The 17,187-nt window shown below is 31.4% G+C and overlaps 2 protein-coding genes across 3 annotated transcripts in view; both read left to right on the top strand.

The window, feature by feature from the left end:
- The window catches only part of LOC102596025 (E3 ubiquitin-protein ligase MBR2-like), an 11,988-nt gene extending 7,177 nt beyond the window's left edge, over positions 1 to 4,811 (top strand). The window contains exons 2-7 of one of the 2 annotated variants that reach the window (XM_006356516.2): positions 821 to 1,472; positions 1,587 to 2,599; positions 3,078 to 3,128; positions 3,895 to 3,990; positions 4,060 to 4,203; positions 4,318 to 4,811. In XM_006356516.2, the coding sequence (XP_006356578.1) occupies positions 866 to 1,472; positions 1,587 to 2,599; positions 3,078 to 3,128; positions 3,895 to 3,990; positions 4,060 to 4,203; positions 4,318 to 4,449 (2,043 nt within the window). In that variant the 5' untranslated portion in view covers positions 821 to 865 and the 3' untranslated portion in view covers positions 4,450 to 4,811. Of the gene's footprint in view, positions 1 to 820; positions 2,600 to 3,077; positions 3,129 to 3,894; positions 3,991 to 4,059; positions 4,204 to 4,317 lie in introns of both variants that reach the window. The other variant, XM_006356515.2, reaches the window with a different exon arrangement.
- Positions 4,812 to 13,563: 8,752 nt separating this feature from the next.
- Positions 13,564 to 16,242, top strand: LOC102595685 (caffeoyl-CoA O-methyltransferase 5-like). The gene is made up of 5 exons (XM_006356514.2): positions 13,564 to 13,714; positions 14,285 to 14,364; positions 14,472 to 14,616; positions 15,535 to 15,666; positions 15,746 to 16,242. Exons 1-5 carry the CDS (start codon positions 13,628 to 13,630, stop codon positions 16,037 to 16,039), a joined length of 738 nt encoding a protein of 245 aa, XP_006356576.1. The 5' UTR covers positions 13,564 to 13,627; the 3' UTR covers positions 16,040 to 16,242.
- Positions 16,243 to 17,187: the final 945 nt, after the last annotated feature.

The following is a 17,187-nucleotide window of genomic DNA, read 5'->3' as shown; positions in this document are numbered from 1 at the left end:
TAAACCCCCCCCCCCCCCACACACACACACACAAACCCCATCAGGAGGATCAATAGTGTTTCTACTTACCCCTCCATCGACTCGAACCCTCAATCTACCGGTTGATGGTGGAGGTGTTCAACCACTTGTCCAACTAGATGGAAGTTTTACTGCTTTAAAAGTTGAATCATGATTAGCACTATAGAACTTTAATTTCTTTCAGATAAGCAGAAAAGAGTTGGGCTCATTGCTTCAATGGACTAAACATGTCCTTTGAGCAACTGTAATTATACTGATCATTTAGCAACTAATAAATAGGTCTTCTGTATCCCTCTATCTGTATATGTTCTTCTATTCATATCATCAAATCCTAAACTTAGGTGATGAAAAATCGTACTTTTCGATCGGTACATGATTATTAGATAGCGGAACTTGTTTCCATGTAACATAGCTCGTTTTGTTCTTCACTGGCACGTCAAATCTAGAGAACAAATTGAATGATCGTTGTTTGATGAGCATTAATGTGATTGTAGAGTGCTTTCTCACAGTTGTCTTTGTATATGTGTTAATAATTTGGTGCTTGCTGAAATTCTTCAATTCATGATCATCTAATGCTTTGCAGTTGTATTGTAGTTTTTACTCAGATTGTGACTGCTATACACTATGTTGGCATAATTTAAACATATTCTTTACATACTTGGAAATCGGAATAGATGACCTCTAAGTTGCTAGTTGTACATAAACCAATTTCAGTTTTCGATAAATTTTTTTGAACAGCTAAAACTTAGATTATGTTGTAACCTTTTTCCGCTCTCAACTTCTGTTAATGTGGATCTTTCAGAGGATTCCTTCACTGGTGCTCTTAAAGGCCCTTGTGTTTCTCAAAATGACCCACATGCAAGGGGACAGAAGTGTTTTGGACTCCTTTCCAGAAAACATTGATCTTAATCAGGGATCCGTTTCAAATAATGCTTCCATGGATGCGACAGCTCCCTGGGATAGCTTTCGGAATCCAGTAGAGAATCGATTGTCAAATCCCATGCTTTCTCCTTCTGGAAGAAATCCTAGTTATGTTAATGGTGTTAATTATAATGCTCAAAGATTTAGTGGCTGGGATCAAGGTGAATCCAGCTCCACTGCTAATTTGCATGACCGCACACGTGGCAGTGACTTGAAAATAGGACAAGGTTGGACCTCTTCATCAAATGATTATGTTATGATTAATCCAAGGTCAGAACACCGATTTGAACCTTCTAATGTCTTTTCTACAAGCGGTTATGGTGGCAATCATGTAATTGGCAGGCCTCCTAGTGTATCATCAAGTCCTACCTTGGATCATAGTCCAGTAAATGCTAATTTGAGTGGTGGATACAATAATGATGATGGTCGTCTCGTCATGCGAACAAGTGTACCTCCACTTCACAAATCTGATAGGTCGGAAGCAGTGCGTCCTCCGGCTTTTGGTGCATCTGATGACAGTGGTACCTTTACAGGTAGTTCTGGTTATTTGACAGGGAAAAGTAATGTATCAGGTTCTTCTATGGATAATTGGGGTTCATCTTGCAAGCGCAAGGCTATTGAAGGCAATTCTGGACATTCTTTTGCAGGTGGAAGTTCAAGCTCCAATGCAGGACCTGAGAACACTGTACAGCATAACTATCCAAGAAGTAATAATGCTTCGAGCAGCTTAAACACATTACCCCGTTCTGCAAATATGCAGAATGTTGGTTATCTGGAGAATACTTATCCAAGAAATGGGGTTGGTACAAGTATGTCTGCTTCTGATGTATTTCCTCCATTAAGTGCTGGTGGAATTGCAGAAAGCTCTGCAAGAAATTTTGGTGCTATAGCAAATCTTGTGAATCAGGATCTCATTACATCTGGTTTACTTCCGATTGGCACTACTGTAGGGCATTCTAGTGTCAGCCCTGCCCATGTGCCACCTGGATCTGCCTCAGTAACAAGCTCTTTGGACTCGAGACAACCATTTTCACTGCCAATGAATTCACGTAACCTTGGAAGCCAGTCTCATATGATGCAAGTTCCTGGTTTTTCTAGAGGTTTTCACTCGCTTCCCTGGGATGCATCTCCTAGTTCACGAGGCGGTAGTTCATCAATGATTTCTGGAGATAGAGGCGCTTCATTGGGAGATGAAGCTAACTTCAGTACTGTCAGAAATAATGGGGAGTCCCATCCATTTGTTCCTGTTCCTGAGACAAGAAATATGGTACTTGACCCCACAAATTGGAGCTTAGCTACTGCAAACGCAACCTCTTCTAGAAATATTCCTAGCTCTGCAGTGGGTCCTGGTTCAAGAGCACGTAATTCTCCTACTGCATGGGCTAATCAGAATTCAGCAACTACTAGCTATGATGGATTACCAGAATTTGCTCCTTGGGTTCTCTTCCCATCAGGTGAGCCCGATTCTGGAAGGCAGAGAGGTCATTCTTCTCTGCTGCCTTCAGCTGCTTCTTCCTCAGAGGAGCCAGTGATGTCTTCCCGATATAGTAGCCGGGGTAACCGTCAACCACATCTTAGATCGAGTTTGATGGTTGATCCAGGTGATGATGTGGATGGTTGGCGTGCTTTAGCTGCTGATGTTGAGGGTCGACACAGACTGGTATGAGGTTTGCTTTCCATAATAATATCTAAAGCTGTTGTATTTGGTATATGTAGGTATCTTAACTTGGTTGTCTTGTATCTGGCATGATTGATGTAAAAGATATTTGATCCCATTGGTATTATATCCTCCCGAAGACTTCTTTTTATTTATTGCTTTGTTTAAATAGCTTTATTTCCAGTTGGATTCGTTTGGTCAATGAATTTAAAGTGGCTTGTTAGCACTCATCAGTGATCACTTTAGGCTAAACAGCAACCAATATGTTATGATTTTACCAATAACTGTGTTTGCCATGCTATTTGGTTTGTCCAATCTATGAATTTGATTTGTAATGGTTCACCACTTATGCAGCTATCCTTGTTATTTCTACGTGTCTTGATTTTGAGTTGCTCTAAACCTGCCAATAATTTCCACTTCCCTTGCCGAATTGGGGACTTTGTCAGTGCTGATTAATCTTTTCTCCACTTATGTTCAACAGATTCGTCAAGTCCTGAATGCCATGCGGAGAGTCGAAAACTTGAGATCAGAGGTTTAATCTCAATCCTTATAATAATCTGATGAATATATATTTTGCAGAAATGAGTTGCAGCTTGTTATCTGAAATTGTGTACATACATATACTTTTAATCCTTTTCAAAGCCCTGAAAGTTTGAAAACAATACTAATACTTGTAGCTGTGCTATGTTAGCTTTGGTGAGAAAGGTAAGGATTATATGGCCTGCATAAAGAAATGGATCTTGGGCTTTACTCAACCCCAAAAGCTAGCTCAAGAGGTGATGATTGCCCAAGACCATGTAAGGATATAGATTTGCCTCCAACCCAGGGATGTGGGACTTAACAGCCTTCATGGTAACATTATTTGCCTGGATGAGGAAAAAAGACTTGCTATTATTTCTGATCAAGTCAATTTGAGTTTTCTAATGATCAAAAGAAGAAAGAGCGAGTTTGAATTTTCTGATTGCAATTTGGATGGATAAGAGGTTTTAAGTTTTCGGAGCCAGTTATTTAACTAGTCTCGATGACGAGATCAAATTGCATCTGATTTTTCATTATGAAGGTTCTAATTCTTGATTCCCTTCTAGAAGAGAGCTCTCTTGGTGCAGTCTTCCTCATTGGACAGGGTCTTTTTCCAACCCTTCATCCTTTATCAAAAATGCTCATTACCTGATCCAACTGCTAAATTATGAACTTGTTACTGCTAGCCAATTAGAATAGCTCAATTTGGCTTGGCTACTTTATTTGCTGACTTCTTACTGATGAAGAATTTCTGTTGACTTTTGTGGACACTTTTTCAGGATTATATGTTGGTTGATCCATTTATCAATGGAGTTGCTGAGTTCCATGATAGGCATAGGGCCATGAGGCTCGACGTTGATAATATGTCCTATGAGGTAATGTAGTTTAGTTTTGTTGTCACTAAATTTCTAGATGCAGGTCTCACTGATTGCTTCGTCTGTTAGGAACTACTGGCTTTGGAAGAACGTATAGGAAATGTAAACACAGGCTTGAGTGAAGAAACCATTTCGGTCAATATGAAACAGCGGAAGCATGGGTCTGTACGTGGACGGTCCTCATCCAACTTGGAACCTTGTTGTATATGTCAGGTAAGTATCTTATCTGATGTTTTTACATATATTACTAGATAATAGTTGTCCCAGAACAAACTTTTTGGCGGATTTGTTAGCTAAAGTTTGTCCAATTTCTTGTACTAAAATCAGGAGGAATACACAGCTGGAGATATCATGGGCATGTTGAATTGTGGGCATGAATTCCATACTAATTGCATTAAGCAGTGGTTGGTCCTGAAGAATACCTGTCCCATATGTAAGATGACTGCCTTGGAAACTTGAAAGAATTACCTGCGACAGCTATTTTTTCGTCTTCTATTTCCTCCCCCTGTTCCAGTTAAGAAGACGGTGAACGAACACAAAAAGAAAAATAAGGGAGGTTCTTGTCAACTTAGTAATACTATACTATGGCTCCTGGAAAATCCTACTCATGATGGAACCAAAGGAGTTGCAAGTAGAAAGATTTGACATTGTGGTGAGGGAATTATTTAAACCTTTATCTTTTTTTGTGTTGCAGACATTTGCATCGAGTAATACATCACTAGACCAAAGACAGGTCTTGGAGGTGATATTGTCCATTTCTTGGTTTGTTGTGGGATTCTAACATGACACAAATATCACAGATATTTGAACCATAGCTTCAATATAGATCCCTGGATCATACCCAGTAACACACAATTAGGCGCTTAACGCCACATTATCACAAAATTAATCATGAATAGCACCAAAAACCAGTTCATACATCACATTTTTGCTATCATACAAGAGTAACCCTCTCTCCATGGTTCCCAAACAATACCGACTGTTCCGAAATCAGAGTTTCTATACAGTCGCGATTCATTCTTTCCCCTAACCATCTTTACCAACGGTAAGTCTGTCAATTTTAACACAACATTTCCAATTAATGACAACAATTTATCATCAACCCCTCATATAACCAAATAATTCCCCTTTTTCTAACGACACTTCCAGGAATTCAAGCAATTACAATTTATACATAGGCAGCTGTTTAAGTAATGCATTATACATAATAACAATCATCAAATTAAATCAGGCTCATTATATTTATTTGCATCATGGATGACTACTAACTGACCATCTATGCATCCATATGACCCTTTAAGGCTAGATATCAATTGGAACCTTCTTGATTTCAATATTTCCTTGTTTGTGTCCCTTTTGTCGTGACAATAACATTTAGTTTACTTCGCTAAGATATCAATTGGAATCATGAGATACCACTTGGACCCGACTCATACCACAAGTGACCAACTGCACGAAAGAAGTGAAGAAGTGAGAAGACTTTCTAGAATGCTTCATTGTTCCCTGAAGATTAAATGTGGATACCAACACACCACTTCATAAGACTCTATTCGACATTTTCTCTTGTATTGGGAGACTGGTAACTTGGGCTCTGATATCAAATTGTCACGATCTGATTCATTGTGTCATGCAGGCACCTACTCTATAACCTAGATAGGAGAACCCGTATCACCCAATTTAAATGAAAAATGCGGAAGTAAAATGAAACATGATATATTGCCTTAATAAAATGAAAAAAGTTGGTCTCTATCTCAATTTCAATAGATTATTTTTTTTTGAAAAATACACAAAAATCCTCCCAAGGAACTAGTCTAAAACAAGTATAAGAGCTACTAAGAGGGTATAAAATAAAAAAAAATAGACACAACTCCCACCATAAGGAAAAGAGGAGAAAAAGTTGTCGAAGATTACTATCGTCTTCACCTATGAAACATCACTGACCCTGTAACCAAACTATGCTAAGTGACATATCAAGAGTAGTATCAATACAAACAACACGTATTGAAATGCGTCATCGATCGACCCGAATTCACCGTCTAATATAAAGTAGACATTCAGAAGAAAACATACAATGTGAATGATATACCACCCTAAGTCTTTATCTACACACTTTTACCATTTCAAGTATTATGCCCATAAACTAGTACACTTTGATCCTAGTTTTCTATCTCATTCAGCTTCCAACTTCACCATTAAACATTCGACACTCTTACCACTTTAAGGCTTTTCCAAACCTACCTTTTATGTCATCCTAAGGCTTCCCAAGCCTACCTAATTGATCAAATATATCTTCGACCACCTTAACAGACACACAATCCACATAAATCAATTTATAAGACCAACAATCTTGGTCATCAACTTGATCTAACCAAACATGAAATATGTCTCACATGATTACAAACAAATCCATACCTGAGCCTAAACTCACCTTTTAAGTAACTTGGACCACCCAAAAATCCTCTAAGAGATAGTCTCTCGTGTTTAATATGCAATCCAAGTCTACATGAGAACCATCGGTCCCATCATTAAATACACCAATCGGCCACTCAGGGATCAACACGCGATAAATATAACATAATAAAGAGATCTAGTCTACTTATTGAACCAACAAGTAAAATAACGTCACGAAGAAGTAAACCGAATTCTCTTGTGAAATTCACACAAACTATTAGTGTACCAGTGTGGTATCTGAGCCAACCATTATTGGTACATATCATGTGTGGTATTTGAGTCAACCATTTGTATTCAATTTCAATATGGTATCCGAGTTAATCATTAGTATTTCGTATCGATGTGGTATCCGAGCCAACCATCAATCACAAGCAACATGGACAATCACAATGAACAACCAACCTGAAACCACAAGTAAATAAACACGTTCATTGGATGAGATTATCAACATGAAATAAGTTTCATTAGCCTTTTAGTTTTACCCACATGCATTACACAAAAATACTACAAGCAGTTAACTTGCACACATTACATATCTTGAAAAAAATAAACATCACACACACACATATATATATATATATATATATATATAAAAGGTCGTTCTTTATTGTTGCATGACGTCCTATATGCTTCAGAGATTCAACGAAACTTAGTATTCGTGTCTGTTCTTTTAGACGTTAGTTTTAATTTGTTTTCTTAGTCACAATGATGTTAAAATAGCTCTCAATAATATTTTATATTGTTTTGAACTTAGTTTTGATTGTTTTGACATTTTAGATTGTAATCCTTCAATTTATGACTATTATGTTGACCGTTGTGTAATGGCATGTTATTCAAGTAACAATGATATTGATGTTATTACATGACATGCAAGATTAGGTCATATAGGGCAATACCGAATGAATAAGTTGGCAAAGGAAGATCATTTAGGTTCTTTCACCAAAATTGATATGCCAACTTGTGAAAATTGTTTTGCTAGAAATATTACACGTAAATCATTTGAGAAGGCTAAAAGAGTCGAGTTCCCGCTTCAATTAATTCATTCTGATGTTTGTAGTCCAATGAATGTAAGGGTAAGGTCTGGTGCTACATACTTCATTATATTTATTGATGATTTCACGCGCTTTGGTTGTGTCTATTTGATTTCTCGTAAATTTGAAGCACTTGTGTGCTTTAAAAGATATACGAATGAAGTTGAAAATCAATAAGATAAATGTATAAAGTCTTTAAAAACCTATGGAGGACGTGAATGTTTGTCAAAACAATTTGAAGAATTGTGTAGTAAAAAGGGCATTATCAGACAGTTAACTACTCCTTACACACCCTAACAAAATGATGTAGCTGAATGAAAGAATAGAACATAGTTGGACATGAACATGACAAGGTCAATGATGGTGCAAACAAATTTGTCTATCTCTTTATGGAGAGATGCATTATTGGTTGTGGCCTACATATTGAATAAACTACCCTCCGAATCAGTATCGTCCAATCCTTATAACTTTGAACTGGTCATAAAACAAACCTGAATGATCTATGACCTTGGGGTTATGCTACATATATTAAAGATCGTTTTGGTGAATTTGGTAAACTAAGTCCAAAAGGAAAGAAATGTATCTTTATAAGGTACTCTGAACACTCCAAAGGGTATGTGTTCATTGAAGAACTTGAGGATGAAAGTATAACTGAAATTGTATCACGAGATGTCAGATTTTTGAAAAATTATTTTCTCAAAAAGGGTGAAATAGATGAACGTGAGACGTCAATTACATAAGAGTACACAAAAAGGTGTACCTAAACGATCTTATGAGATTGTAGATTACATTTTCTTGGTATCTCCCACAGAACTAGATGAACCTAATTATGCGACTGGGGCTTTATCGAACCCTAAAAAGGATGAATGGTTAAAAGTGATCGATAAAAGAAAAATTAGAGTCCATGAAAATCTGGTCATGATAAATCAATAAATTGAAAAATGATTCCTGATCCAAATGAGAGTTCTTACAAATTTAAAGTACATGAGATTTAAAAAAAAAAATAGATATAGAGAATACATCTTTTTTAGAAATGAACAAAACTTAGGCCCAAACCATTACTTTAATTACCTTATAATGTGATGGAGAAATATAAATCTATATATATCTATATAAAGCTGAAACTAAGCACGCTGATATGGCACAATTCATTGGCCAGTATTACTATTTATGTTATTTCTCAAAATTTTGATTTTTTTGTTTCATTTTTTGATAATAACTTTTTAAAAATTACTACACTCTTTCCTTTTATTAGCATTTATTACATTTAACTTTTCCTTCCAAATATAACTGCAAAGTACATAATGATGCAAAAATAACTTATTGACTACTCCCTCTGTCCACAATAGTTGTCCACTATTGACTTAACACACCCTTAAGATACTATAAATAGAAGGGTAATTTTACTATATCACCCTTTGAATATAATTAATATAATGTCTTGAAAAATGTAATAGGGAAATGACTATAATTAATGATAAAGGTAAATTAGGAACTAGGTGTAAAATTATCTATGGATTTCATTAAGTGGACAAGTATTGTTGGACATCTATTTTTAGTATAGTGGACAAATATTATTGGATGGAGGGAGTACAAATTAGCACTAATTGCAAACGTTTCACTATTTTTTTTTAATAATAATTGCAACATTAATAATTGTATTTAATTTCTAAAAGAAATCTAATCTATGTTCATCTTCGCTATTTTCCTAAGTATATTCTCTCTACAACTTGCAAACGTTTCAGTTTTTTTTTTGTATTTTTTTTTATAATTGCAACATTAATGATTATATTTAATTTCTAATAGCTATTTAAACTTTGTTCATCCTCACTATTTTCCTAAGCATATTTTCTCTACAACTATTAAATTTCTTTTACTTATTGTTCCTTTGAGAAACAAGAGGTCATTCCTTGTGGAATGATATTCGGCTAAAAGTATATATTAATATTACGTTATTGTCTTATATTTTATGCATAATTTTTTTGAGTGTTTTGAGTTTATTATGAATTTTATGTGTAGAAAATGTATCGAATGAGCGTGAATACATGATAATAAAAAGATGTGATGTTTGCTCCTTTTGAAGCAAATAAACGAAGATTAAAGGATGACTAGGTCCTCATCTCGCGAGACACACAAGTGAAAAAAAATCAAGAGATTTTAAAATTAATTGAGCTCGCCACTGATTCTTCCGAAGTACAAGTCAAGAAAGATTATTTGTTAATATATGTCTTCCAACTAATTATAGTCTCCTTGTGAATTATCATACTTTTATTTATTTTAAAAGTTTTATCATTGAAATGATCTAATTTTTCATAAATATAATAGAAATTTGTTTCATTGAGAAATGTGTATTTTTACAAATTACACTTAGAATGTCCAATATTTTTCTTCTATAATTTGAATTAATTATATTATTTCAATTCATATAAATGTTGAAATAATGTGAGAACTTTAAAATATAATTTTGAGAAACGTAAAGAGGAAGTGGTTAAGAAGATTCTGAAAGCAATTAGAGAAGGGATGCATTACTTTTGGCTAAAAAAACTTCCTGCCGGACAAATTGAGGTCATCAATATATTTTTAACTTTTACACATTATAAATTAGTAAATGATAAATATTTCATAATTTAAAATTTTACAAAGTTAGATTTAATTTTTTATTTTACTTTGTAATCTATACATAGAGTGGTAGTGTTTTTTATATGATATGGGCTATATTAACAAATATTTTTTTAATGTTAGAATATTTACATTCAAAAATTAGAAAAGCTTGTAATTGACAATCAGATTTTACAAAAAAAAAATCTAATCTATGAACTTAATTAATTATGAAATAGGTGATATGCAAAGTTTTGGAACTAATTTGAGAAAATATTTAAATTTGTATGCATAAATACATGAAGATTTCATCCATTAATATATTATATCTTAGCTAAATTTGTAACGAGATCATATCATATTTCTATTTATTCTTATTTAATTTGTCACTTTTTTGGATCTTTTTCTCTCTTTTTAATAATATTCCTTTTAAAGAGTCAAATGATATACATTTCAATCAAAATTTAATTACTATATATTTTCTTAATCATATTGATACATGATACATGAATAAAATTGCAATTTATTATCCCTACTTTTCATATAGTTTTTGAATACTTAAATTTTAATTTTAAAATATCAAATTAATCTAATCTTATTTAACTCTGAAAAATAAGCTTAGAAAAAAAAATATTAGTTGACTTAATTTTAGTTATAGAATAATAACTAAGAAAAGTTTATAAATACTTACAATTAATAAAGGAAAAATATTGTTTTAAATTTTTAATCTTATTATCAAAAGTATTTGCAGTAGATATCTTTTAACTGTCCAATTGAAGAGGAGCAATCCTATTGAGTAGTAATGTTTCTACTTATATTTCTTTTTTCTTTATATGTTTAGTTTTGTTTTATTCTTAATGAAGGAAATTTTTGGAAAACAGATATTTCATACTATCTAATGAAAGAAACAAACCTACTATAATTAGAATCACATACACAAATTTGATTTCTTTTAAAAATCTTTTTATATATTTTTATTTTACAAAGAAGATATAATAATAAAAAAAAGTATTGTTCACCTAACTTTAATTTTAATAAAAAACTTATATAATAAAGATTTCATGAATATTTATAATTATTTTTTTATGCATAAACATCAAAAGTTTTATCATATTTATTTGACAAAAATTGTATTTTAAAAAATCTTTTCTAAATTGATTAATGCATCGCGGATATGTTTCTTAGTTCAAAATAATTTGCTTAAATTCTCTAGATAAGTATTGCTTATGGTCAAATATTTATGGCTATTTAACTTAAATTAAAATAGGATGACATTCATTTTTAGTTAGAAAAATAAAAACTATAAAATATAATGACAAAAAAGGAATATAATAATAACTACTACCGACCAAACTTCACGTAAACAAATATCTAAAATAAATCAATAAAAAGAAATTTCTCTAACATGTCTATTTATGATTTAAGATTTAGTAAGTATTTAGACATAAAAATATAATACTTAAAAATAACATTTAAAGTAATTTTTTAAAAAAGTATATTTTAAAACTAAAATGCTATATTTTAGATATTATTTTAAAAATAAATTAATATTATTGTGTCCGTACACAACACAAACTTTATAAATTAGTCTTTGGATAAGTATTGCTTACGGTCCACACACAACGTAAATGCTATCGAAAAAAAGACAAACATTTGGTTAGCAAACAAAAAAACAAGAAGAAGAAAGAGACAAACACACCTATATCATATCTACTTTGTAGAAATCATATATTTGGTGACATTTTCCTAACTTTGTATTATAAATTTCCATCAATGAAAATTAGAATTATGGACACAAATCTTGAGCTGACTCATAAGTCATAAGTCATAATTAAAATATTTTAGACATCGATTATAAGAAAGTTATAAAAAAGAAAGTTTTTGAATTTTATGATCTTACTTTACATGTTAATATATGTATATATAAACTTCTTAATTTTCTAAATTTGTAATCTTAAATAACATGTCACACATTCACACAAGGAATTACTTACTTAATACTATAAGAAATGATGTTCTTTTTAAGCAGACATAAAAAAAATTAATAATTAAGTCATATAAATTAAAACAAAAGAAAAAATATCATCAAGGATTATACCAATTTATGCTTTTTCTTCCCAAGAAAAAATAATAAAAGGAATAATTAATTCCGAGACTCAAACATTTTAGGTATAGATGATTTTGAGTTTTGACCCCAAAAATAATTAAAACAAATAAAAAAATAAAACAAAAATGTCGAGTCCTTTCTCCTTAAGATTTCCATCATAGAGAAAACATGAATAAAAGAAAGAGGAAGATAACTATTTTACCAACTAATAGGCATGTTAATTAATTTATTTGTTTCCAAAAAAAAATGTTTCTTTTTTTGTTTATTCAATTATTCTTACCAAAAAAAAGATATGGGATCCAAATTCTTTGCACCAACCTCTCACCAACTTTGACAATGATCAACCATCCTACCCACAAACTCTCTTTTTGGGTGCACCTCCTACTTCAAAAGGCATGCCAATATAAATATTATTGCTTTGCCCCACTCACCAACCGTGATCTTGAGGTATTTGTCAGATATAATATTTCTTCTCCCTCCGTTCTATTTTATATGATGTAATTTAATTTTATACGAAGTTTAAGAAAGAATTTTTTTTCGAATTCATGATCTGAATAAGTGATAAATAATTTGTGTAAATATAAATTATTTCTTTAAAAGTATAATTGATATTTTAGAGTTAAATCATTATTACTAAATATAAAAATGTGTTATTAGATTGACTAAAAATAAAAATGAGTCATATAAATTAGAATAGAGAAAGTAATACTCCATCTGTCTTAATTTATGTGAAATTTTCATTTTTCGAGAATCAAACAGTCTAAATTTGACTGGAAATTTGCATATGGAATCTTCTATTTTTTTGAAATGAAATTTATCTATTTGTAAATACATAAAAAATATTATAAGTCACAATAGTTGACAATTTAAAATATTTAAAAGATATGCAAAAAATTTATGATAAAAAATAGATTTGTTTGAATCTCGAAAAAAATATATTAAAATGTGTTACTTTCATTTTGAATAAAAGCAAGGGGTAATAGGACCCCCGCAAAATTCAAGTGTCTTCTAATGAGATAATTATATATTTTCTCTTTTCTTAAATTTTGTGTCAAAATAAACTAAATTAATCTTTTTGAAACCGATATGAAGTTGTCTTTAATAAAATATTGGGATATCGACCACACTTATACACGACTAAGTATTTCTAATGAAGGTCCTTCGCTGGTTTCTTTTACCAAGTCTTTGAAACAAATCAAGCCGTTGAATGAAGTAATCTAACGGCTGAAAGTCATCCTTAACTACTCAGTGGGACCCATCAAGCATTGACAAAACTCGCCAACCATAAACCCGGTTGACGGCCGGTCCATGCATACACGATAACTACAAAGTACTGGAATGAACCGGACTCATTTTGTCCATATATAGGTTCATATATTCCATAGTTTCTCAACTCAAAAACTAATAGAAAATCCTTTCACAATAAACCAAAAAAATAATAATCAAAGAAATGGCTGAGAAGAATGGTGAAGTACAAGAAATCAAACACCAAGAGGTTGGCCACAAGAGCCTTTTGCAAAGTGATGCTCTTTATCAGGTATAACTGATCGTACATCGAAGGTTGATCAATTGAATATTCTTTATCAAAAAGTTTATAGTACTATATATTGAATCTTGCTCATATTCTTAACCAAATTCCTAACTATATCGAAAAGCTCTTTAAGTTCTTATATTTAGACTTCTTTTATTTCAATTTATGTGTTACTTTTCTTTTTTTTAGATTTAAATTATATATCTAAATTTTGATCACTATTTTAGAATGTGTTTTCCATAATATTTATTGGCATAAGAAAAATTGCATCTTATAATATTTTTAAATATCTAAATTTTGATTTTGCCATACTGATGAGTTGATCTAATCAATTTAGTTTCAAATGTAATTTGTTAAATCAAACGGGTGATTTTCTCATTTATTACGAATATACTACTCCCATAAACTGAAAATCCATAAATCGAATTGCTAAAACTCTCAAGACGATAAGCGAAAAATGTCACATAAATTAAAGACAAACAAACTATATTAAGTTTGGTTATTACAAAAGAATAACATATACACCAATGTACTTTCTATCCAAATTAATGATCGCTTCGTTTGTATTATATATAGTATATACTTGAGACCAGCGTATATCCCAGAGAGCCAGAATCCATGAAAGAACTTAGGGAGGTGACTGCTAAGCATCCATGGTGAGTAATTAATTAAATTTCATACCTAATATCGATACAATTATACATTGTTATTTTTTTCGAGAGAATTAATTAATTAATAATCTATATATGTTTGAAATTAACAGGAATCTAATGACAACATCAGCAGATGAAGGTCAGTTCTTGAACATGTTATTGAAATTGATAAATGCAAAAAACACCATGGAGATTGGAGTATACACTGGCTACTCCCTTCTTGCTACCGCCCTTGCTATCCCCGAAGACGGAAAGGTACGTAACAATTTAACTTTAAAATATATATTTTTTTATTTTAATAAAATAATTTTTTAAATTAAATTTTATGTTAAGTCAACTAAACATATAAAATGAAGCGGAGAGAGTAATATGATATGATCGATTAGTTTTTTTCCACTAGCAGATTAGATAACTCCACCATAATTGTCCCAAATAAGAATAAAAAAAAAGTTTCTACTGAACATTGTAGTTATCTAATTTTAAATATTATATTTTTTTCATTTATAATCTTATAAGGTGGGAGTAGGGTCAGAATATTATATTAGAGTTGATATCTCATATGATTTATAATATGAATACTTAACTACTAATAATTTACTTAATAAATTAAATTATTTTTTAAAACTTAGACATATACCACTTATGATAATACAACAACTACAATATATACCTTAATGGAGAAGGGTCAAATATGTCCTTTTACTATTTGAATTGGTACAAAAGTATCTTTCGTCCACCTTTTGGTCCTCAAATATTCCTGACATAATCTTTTGACTTAAAATACCCTTATTTCTAACGTCCACACTCATAAGGTAGATGGAAGATAATAATGTACCAAGTCAAATAGTTTAAGAGTATTTTAGGTTCTTTTTTGTTAAAATAATTTTAAATTACTTAATATATGAGTTTATATGATTAATCTGAATAATTTTGAGCCAAAATATTGATATCAAAGATATTTGAAAATCGAAAGGTAGATGAAAGATAGTTTTATACTGTTTGAATAGTTAAGGGGCATTTTAGAGTACCCTTCTAACAATATAGCAAAATATTCTTTTTTTTTCTTATCCCTTGGTTTTGTTTCTTCTATAGTTCTATTTACTACTATTTAATTAGTCTCTCCAAGGAATAGGCATATAACTCCGTGAACCATTTATTTATATATTTTTGCAGATATTGGCAATGGACATTAACCGAGAAAATTACGAAATTGGCCTTCCCATAATCGAAAAGGCCGGTGTGTCACACAAGATTGATTTTAGAGAAGGCCCTGCTTTGCCTCTTCTTGATCAATTACTTGAAGATGTGAGTTTCATTTTCATCCAACCTTAACCTTCTTCATCACTTGTAATTAGTTATGAACTTTATCGTTAAATTATTTCAGAAAAACAATCATGGCACATATGATTTCATATTTGTGGATGCTGACAAGGACAACTACATCAACTATCACAAAAGGATTATAGAATTAGTGAAAGTTGGTGGTTTGATTGGGTACGACAACACCCTATGGAATGGCTCTGTAGCTGCACCAGCTGATGCACCGATGAGAAAATACGTAAGGTATTATAGAGACTTTGTATTGGAACTTAACAAAGCCTTAGCAGAAGATCAGAGGGTCGAGATTTGTATGCTTCCTATTGGTGATGGCATTACCCTGTGCCGCCGTATCATCTGATCATTTTACATATTCTTCTGTTTTATTTTTAAATTCAACTATCAAAACAAAAAAAGTGTCTTTCTTTGTATTTTTTTTTGGTTATTATTATGAAAGGGAGAAGGTTATCCTTTTGATTTATGAGTTTATTTTCACTATTGTAATGATAAAAGAAATTGTATCTCAATGTACTTTTTATAATTACAAGCAATATTGAACATTAATTTTCTTTTTGTATGCTTACTAAGAGCATCTCCAACCCAATCTTCTATTTTACTCTCCAAATATAGAGTTATCTATTTTTTCAGACAATCAACTCCAACCCAATTCTCTATTTTACTCTCTAAAAAAGAATCTTTTTCTCTCTCCTCAATATTATATTATTATTTCTATTTCATTCTTATTTTCTTATTTCATAATATAAATCCTTTATTTCTTTTTTCCCAAGTAATTACTTTATATAATTTTTAATGTGATATGAAATTATATTTTATTCTAAATTTTTAAATAACATAAATTGCAAAAAATATAATATAATACATAAATTAGGGGACAAATTCAAATAAAAGTGACATACAATTACATAAACACTCAATTTTCAAAATTATTACGTTGCTCCCATAAATGCTCTATTATGCATTACGGAGTTCAAAATGGGCATTTTTGTCCTTAATTTTTTTGTGTCTAGCTAAAAATTGTTCAAACCGGAGATTTTCATCTACCACCATTTCTATAGTTGGAGTTGGAACCTCTACGACATCTTGAATTGGTGCATCGAGATCACGTTCATCCTCAAGTATCATGTTGTGCAGTATAATACATGTAGTCATTATATCATATAGCACTTCCTTTCTCCAAAAACGTGCCGGTCCTCCAATAATTGCAAAACTCCGAATGCACGTTCAACATCTTTTCGGCACGATTCTTATTTCATCGCGAAATATTTCTTCTTTTGGGAATGAGGATCACTATCGATAACTATCTTTATTTATCAAAATTTAGGATCTTTTATCAGTTAACCTTAAAATTGCATTTTTACATGTCATTAGTTACGTTCATTATATTTTTTTAATATTCATTTTATTTGTTACATTTATTAATATTTATTTTGATATTTTGCACAGTCTAGAAATTAATTCAAATACAGATATTTCACTTGATCGATAATT

This window comes from Solanum tuberosum, unplaced genomic scaffold, assembly GCF_000226075.1.
Source record: "Solanum tuberosum cultivar DM 1-3 516 R44 unplaced genomic scaffold, SolTub_3.0 scf00220, whole genome shotgun sequence".
Taxonomy (NCBI): domain Eukaryota; kingdom Viridiplantae; phylum Streptophyta; class Magnoliopsida; order Solanales; family Solanaceae; genus Solanum; species Solanum tuberosum.
Note: the sequence above shows the minus strand (reverse complement) of the source record. Positions and strands in the feature narration are given on the sequence as shown.

What these genes read in the sequence shown, in the direction of transcription:
- LOC102595685 (XM_006356514.2), top strand. Translation starts at nt 13,628, where the DNA reads ATGGCTGAGAAGAATGGTGAAGTACAAGAAATCAAACACCAAGAGGTT. An exon ending in AAAGTGATGCTCTTTATCAG is followed by an intron (nt 13,715 to 14,284) that starts GTATAACTGATC and finishes TATTATATATAG; the next exon opens with TATATACTTGAGACCAGCGT. An exon ending in CTATCCCCGAAGACGGAAAG is followed by an intron (nt 14,617 to 15,534) that starts GTACGTAACAAT and finishes ATATTTTTGCAG; the next exon opens with ATATTGGCAATGGACATTAA.